The following is a 7,552-nucleotide window of genomic DNA, read 5'->3' as shown; positions in this document are numbered from 1 at the left end:
ATATAGATTACTGTCATTAATAATAAAATTCAAAAATATGACGAAACTTTTGAAAACTATTATTTATAATAATTAAGGCCAACTGCAGACCTTATACGCTACATACATGTTTCGACGTCAGATCCTACTGTCCCCATCAGTGTACAGATATTCTATATAGGCAATCTTATTTTTACGGAGTGAAGTTTGTGACACGTCAATCTACAGGAATAAAACAGATGTAAAAACGGAAAACGGAATGAAGTGACGACAGAATGACAAAGTTAAATTAACATGGTGGAGTTGTTTGTTGAGGGCTGTTCCTATTGAATATTCAATGCCTCATTGATTTTAAGATGATGAGTTGATGGGGCGGAGTCAAGAATACGGAAACAGCCCTCACGTACTACAAATCTTTTTTTTAACATATTTGCTCCCTTGGCATTGAATATGCACTTATTTCCTGGTCATTATAGAATATAACACATATTTTCCTGCACCAAAAAAAGCATGACAATAGGCACATCTACGTATGTTTTTTTTTAAGAGACTTACTTCTTCATCGACATTTAAATCCTGCTTCGCACCTTTTCAACAGTCAGATGATAAATTAAGCTCTCTAACATGGAAATGTTAACTGATCATTTGGTTGTATTGCTTTTACTAGCTGGTTTTTCAATGAAAGGTATGCTATTATGGTCTTGTTTTGTTAATTACATATTTGTGAACACCGCAATCGTAAATGTGCAAAAATGCATTAAAAATATGTGACTAAATTCGACACTTTTATTTCTGTTTTAACAAATTAATAAACCCATCTTTGGTAGGATTATAATAAAATTATTCGGAATGTTTCGACTTTTTCAATGGTGGCAAATGAGAGCTAAAATGACAATAATGAATTACAGAAAATATATATTTTTTATTCTAATAAGTTATGCATGAAAATTGATTTATTAGGAATTCCGTAACTCTGGAAGTATCTGTGGAGAGAGTTGAATTTTGTCTCATAGTTTCTATGAGCTGTAATGTTTTCTCGGAAAGAAGGCCGATAAGATAAATGATTATTACCAATGTTTTTAGGTCAAAATAAATAATTTTTAGTATTTTTTTAAATTTTCAAGCCCATTAAATGTTTTGAAACCTTCAATATTTGCAAATGAGCTAAAGTAACATTAATAAGTCACACACAAATATTTGCTTTTTAATTATTATACTTTATGCATAAACTTTACTTTAATTTTACTTTAAAAGTGCCGGTTTTTGTAAAACATTTTCAACAAAATCAGGAAAATTGCGTAACTCTATTATTTCTATTAGCTGTAATGAGCGTTTTCTCCAAAAAATACAAGGAACAAAAAATAATCCAATTAAAATATTTTCAAGAACCACATTTAGAATGAACATTGTATAAATCACTAACCTAATATTTTCTTATATATATATATATATATATATACACATACATATATACATAGATATATACCTGAAAATCCGATCAGAATGACAAAATAAACTAAGCATCCACTGGAAGGAATCCCAATATCTACAGACGGATCCGTTTCGGCCTTTCAGGCCTCATCAGTGCAGCTAGGGTATAGACCCAAACGAAACGTTGGACCAGCTTAGGTAGGGCCCAAACTAGTCTAGTTCATTTGCCAAAATTATTTTTTTTATTTTCAAGCCCATTAAATGTTTTGAAACCTTCAATATTGGCAAATGAGCTAAAGTAACATTAATAAGTCACACACAAATATTTGCTTTTTAATTATTATACTTTATGCATAAATTTTACTTTAATTTTACTTTAAAAGTGCCAGTTTTTGTAAAACATTTTCAACAAAATCAGGAAAATTGCGTAACTCTATTTATTTCTATTAGCTGTAATGAGCATTTTCTCCAAAAAATACAATGAGCAAAAAATAATCAAAAACCTTGTTTTTTGGGGCAAAAAACATAATTTTATAGTTTTCGTAATTTGCTATTTATAATGGAAACAAAGAAATAGGTTTCCTGTATATACATATATGCAGGCAAAGTTAGTGCAAACAGCGTGCGTAAATGATCACTAACATTCACAGTGCATGTGAATGGCCTACACACTGAACGTTTTGGGCAGGTATATTTCATAGTGAATGATTAAATAACACTAGATCATAAAATTATGGTTAAATTGGAATTCCTTAATATTGCAGCTTTTAATAATTCTTTTTGTCAAGTAGTTAGTAATTGAGTGAATGTTAACGCAAAATTCGATTCTTATCTTACCAGTTTGCTGAAATTCAGTTTGCCGAACCCCAGATTGCTAAATCCATTTTACCAAAACCCAATTTTCAAAATTCCATTTTTTTAACTAAAAAATTATGAAACCCTATTTGCCGAAACTAAGTTTGCCGAATGTAGACCCAGTGGCGGAGCCGTATATTATCGGATGCTTACCCAATTTTAGCAAAAATATATGATTCTCTTTATTCTCTATATAAATGATAGGTCCTAGTTCGTGTCCACCTCACATCATCATATTGATGATACAGCTGCAGTGCTCCAGTGGCGCATAAAATAATAATAATAACTAATAGTAGTTTTAAGATTAATTTAGTACATTTTAATAGGTGCCTTTCAAATGTATAGTAAATTTAAATAATATAAAATTATATTATTGTGTGTATAAATTGACATTCGGAAAACTGGATTTCTGCAAACGCACAGGCCCAACAGCTTTGGTCGAACTACTTCTTCGCAGTCCTATTACATATTTTATCGGTTGATCAAAGGGCCCGGTTATTTGGCCTGTCATCACTTAGCTACGCTGCCTCCTCCTCCTCCTCCTCCTCCTCCTCCTCCTCCTTATTATATTCATCAACATCATTAATAATGTTCATTAGTAAAAAGAAGGAAAACTATTAATTCGGAGTGTATTCATTCATTAGACGTGTCATAATGCAGTAATGTTAGTAATGTGTCATAATGTTAGTCCTAAGACCGGACTAACAGGCCTGAGAGCCAGAGTGTTTTTGAAACTATAGTTAATCCTAGCCAACTTTGGTTATTGTCTTAGTTTTTGTTAAATTTCCTGCCATTGTATTGTGTGTTATTTCATTGGCTGAATAAAGAATGAATGAATGAGGAAAGTGCATTTCCAAACATCTAGAAAACTAAAACTTTAGCAGGAGGAAACAATGTTTGTAAAGTAATATAAGCTGTACAATATAGAAACAAAAAGGTGAGAAAATTTTGTAAAAAGTAATGAAAAATATTAAAACTAATAATTAATCAATTAATTATTAATTAATAAATGTTGCTTTAGGCTCAATCTGTATGTTCTTGAACTCTTTATTAATTTGATTGTTTGACCATCATCTTTTTATTAAATCTATGTCTTTGCTTAATAAACATATTGTATATACTGTAATTCTAAGTCATTGTGTTACCTATTCTCTGTTTGTGCTTTGCGTGTAGTAACAGATCCGTTAAACCTTTGACATTTCATATCGTGTTTAGTCATGCTATTCGCTTTAACTTCCTTTTCTGCCAACACAAAAGGAAGTATTGGAACTTGTTTGTGGTAAAACTGTTGACCTAGTGAGTACCCGCTCAACTTCCCGTGTTGCTATCGTAAAAATTCCTTGTACTTCTGTTATTTCCTGGTGGTAACGTTGGTGTATTTTTTTATCTTTTAAAAAATATCAGAAAATCATAATTCAGAAAAAGTACTACCAAATACCAACATCATTACAGGGTTCTATCTTAGATTGCTAGTTGATTGAACACACATAACGTAATAGAAGAATATCAAATGATCGACATAGGGGAGAGAGGGACGGAGAGAGAGAGAGAGAGAGAGAGAGAGAGAGAGAGGTATGGGGGAGAGTGACGGATTCTATTTTACCCACTTACCATTTACCCAGTCTCTCTTTTCTGCCAATAAATGACTAATGACTACGGGTTTTACCACCTGCTATTTCCGGAATCCAGAGATGCCATATTTTATAAATTTACTCGCATCAGCCTCAACTATGGTAATTATGTTGGTATATATTCTAGTCCCCAATGAATTGAAACCTTGTGTCTGCAATGGACAAGATCGGGAGGGATAGCAGCTCTGTCTCTTATACACATCTAGATGTGTATAAGAGACAGATATAATTCTTTCAATACTGCTCATTTGGCAGAATGTATTGAATGAATTAAAAAATTATATGGCCTTGATAATACATAGTATTTTCCATGTATTTTCGTGAAAATTACAGTTATACAAAAAAATAAAAATAAAAAATAAAACAAACCCGATATTCAAAAGTAAAATGATATATATTTAAGTACATTTTCATGCCTAAAATATAATATTTTTGGAAATTAATGTCATTTTAGCTCATTCGCAAGTATTATAATATTTCATGGCCTTGAAATAAGAAAATTATAAAAATTTGACATAAAATTCTTTTTGGGTGGGGTGGTTAGATTTTGATATCGGTACTATCATAACATTATATGATTACAAACACTTGGTGGTAAGTAAAGAAATTTACGTAATAGATACGATGTTAAGGTAATATGTAAATATCGATTTTGTTTTATGTTTGCTTTGGAACTTAAAATACATGTGTAGGCCTTATAGTAGAGTAATACAGGCTGTTTTGACACATCATATGTATTAGTTATATAATTTTGCTTACAATATATATAATTTGCTAATTACTGTTTCTCAGAGAACTTATATTGATTAAAAGGTTTTTTCAGGATCACCGAGAAAATAAATTTTGTCTTGAGGTTAGTAGGCATATTGTACATTCACGTATTTAATTTATTGTGAATTATTTAATGAACACCAGCTCTAGGCGATGCTTCAGCTTTTTCTGAATGCGATTTTGAAGATCCAAGTATTTGTAACTTTGTACAAGACAAAACAGACGACTTTGATTGGACAAGAAAAAATGGATCAACACCTTCATTTAATACGGGTCCTTCATTTGACCACACATACGCAAATTCAGAAGGTAACAAAAAGCGATCAAATTAATTTATATTATTTAAAATAGAAAAATATGGTTTGAAAATAAAGTAAACTCTGTCACATTTTATTTGACAAAAACATGTGACATGCCTAAATATGGTCATGACCATACATAGCCACATCATGATTATATGTGTGCATACAACCGTTTGAAGAAATTTGATAGTCTGGACAGGGCCTTAAGTCTTATGTCAATCTGGTTGACATTCTCTAGAAAACATAATTAATTAATTAATTGAATCATCATAAGAATTAGCCATTATACTTTCATTTACTTACAGGATACTACTTGTACATCGAAACTTCAGGTCGCAGTACCAATGACACCGCTCGTCTTTGGACACCGCAATATTCTGCAACGAACGGCCTGTGCATCAAGTGGTTCTACCACATGTACGGGCGCACAGTGAACACATTAAATGTGTACGTGGTCGATTCTACGGATACTGTTGGTACACCTGTGTGGACTAAAAAAGACAACCAAGGAAGTAGTTGGCTACTTGGAAAAGTCTCATTTGCAAAATTCGGTATCTATTCGATAATGTTTGAAGGAATTAGAGGAAGTGGTTACTCAGGTGACATTGCTATAGATGACGTCAGAATCACCAATGAAGCCTGTTTGATTCCAGGTAAAGGCATAAGGCTGGTTTCTTGTCGACGTTGTACTGTCGCACTTTGTAATACTACGATGGCCCATAAATGTCACGGCAACAACTTTCGAAACCACACGGCACACTTTAAAAAGTCATGGCATTGTACTTTCAAAATTCACCGCACACTTTTAAAAAACACGGCACACTTTTAACATTCACTGCACACTTTAAAACCCATGGCACACTTTCAAAATTCACGGCAACAATTAACAATTGAAATTTCACGTCGAACTTTCAAAATATGGTCGGACAAGGAGGTCATATTCTGTATAGGCATAGCTTAACTTGAAAGAAAATGAGGCCTATGCTACAGTGCTACCGGGTAGCTGGACTGGGCATTGACTAGGTCTCATAGTCCGACTTAGGCCTATGTAACCCAGGCTAAAGTGGTTGTATCTAGCAACTCCATGTTCCCACCGGCGGCCAAAAGTTTTAAGAATTTAAATTTCTATCACTTCCGCCGTGCATACTTTGTTTTTTTATTGGTTGAGTTTGTCATTTATTTGCTGAGTTTAATTCTTTATTTGTTGAGTTTGTCCTTTGTTTGCTGAGATTTTCCTTTTTTGCTGAGATTGTCCTTTTTAGCTGAGATTGTCCTTTGTTGATTTTGTCCTTTGTTTGCTGAGTTTGTCCTTTGTTTGTTGAGTTTTCAATGTTGACCCTAATGGCTGCCCATATTGTTTCGGGTCTGGATGGTAGAAATAATGGAAATGGAGCCTTCAAGGAGATTGCTAAGAATAATAGACACCTATATCTGACCATGGAGGTTACCTCCATGATCGGACTGATATGGGTAGAGTGAATTATAAAAATTATCATGGGAATATCATTGCAAATGTGTTCTAAGTGAAACGTGAGACGACTCAAAATTCAAGAGATTTTTTTTTTTCGCAATGTACCTCAAATATAAGACTTGTCGGTGGAAGTAGTAATAACGAAGGGCGAGTTGAAGTAAAGGTGGGTGGAGTGTGGGGTACAATATGTGATGGCTCGTGGGACATAACTGACGCTCGAGTTGTCTGCAGACAGCTAGGTTTTTCAGGAGCCAGCGCGGCTCCTACGTCAGCTTTTTTTGGACAAGGATCTGGACAGATAATGTACGACGAAGTCAGATGCACAGGAACTGAGAGGGAAATCACCAGTTGCCCCAACAACGGACGTCGAATACACGATTGCGGTCATATGGAGGATGCAAGCGTCATCTGTACTAGGGCCCGGTGTAAGTATTTAAACAATCGACGTTTCGGTATAACGTAAGTTTAGTAGGCTATGTTTTATTTCTCATTGTCATTAGATCATAAATTCGAATGCAATGGTAATGGGTTTGTATAACGCTTTACATGATTGAAACCGTCTCAATTAAGGTGCTCAAAAAAATAAATGTAATAAAGTATGGAAATGAATTTAACTAGAAACTAGATTTGAACTCGTCACTGAGGACGAGTTTGGTGATCCGCCGCACTTCGACCCACAGGAAGCGCGAGCGGTGCAGATTGAAATGTTTTTAAATTTTCAAAATGGCCTAAAATATTCTCTAGTTAGATTTTTTTTTTAAGTGTAATTTGAAACATTTTAAAAGATTTACGCTTGCGTACGCGGACGTCTTGACGCCTGTGCGCATGTTAATGGCACACAAAGTTAACTTTTATATGAATACTTTGTCAGGAACCAAAAAAATGTAACAAACTGTAATTTCCAGCTTCAGTACGTGCTGCGTGCGTAAAAATGAGCGTACGGTGGATAAATTATGGAAAGTTTTGCAATGCTGAAAATGTCCTGAAACAGGCCCGTAGCCAGGGGGGGTTTTTATGGTTCGGGCGAACCTCCCTTTTCTAGCGAACCCCCTGTTTTCTAGCGAACCCCCTCGAATTTTTGAATGAGTCCCACTCGGACGGAATGTCTGTTT

At 34.1% G+C, this 7,552-nt stretch overlaps 1 protein-coding gene across 1 annotated transcript; it reads left to right on the top strand.

Moving 5' to 3' along the window:
- The first annotated feature begins 3,907 nt into the window (after window positions 1–3,907).
- On the top strand, window positions 3,908–6,448 carry LOC117118496 (MAM and LDL-receptor class A domain-containing protein 1-like). Its single transcript, XM_033263096.1, has 4 exons — window positions 3,908–3,998; window positions 4,812–4,976; window positions 5,275–5,622; window positions 6,273–6,448. The coding sequence occupies exons 1-4, from the start codon at window positions 3,908–3,910 to the stop codon at window positions 6,446–6,448; spliced, it is 780 nt and encodes a 259-aa protein (XP_033118987.1).
- The last annotated feature ends 1,104 nt before the right edge of the window (window positions 6,449–7,552 follow it).

The sequence above is a fragment of the Anneissia japonica genome, unplaced genomic scaffold (genome assembly GCF_011630105.1).
Source record: "Anneissia japonica isolate Jap-2015-1 unplaced genomic scaffold, ASM1163010v1 scaffold287869_len1821871_cov162, whole genome shotgun sequence".
NCBI lineage: Eukaryota > Metazoa > Echinodermata > Crinoidea > Comatulida > Comatulidae > Anneissia > Anneissia japonica.
This window is presented reverse-complemented; position numbering and strand designations above follow the sequence as displayed.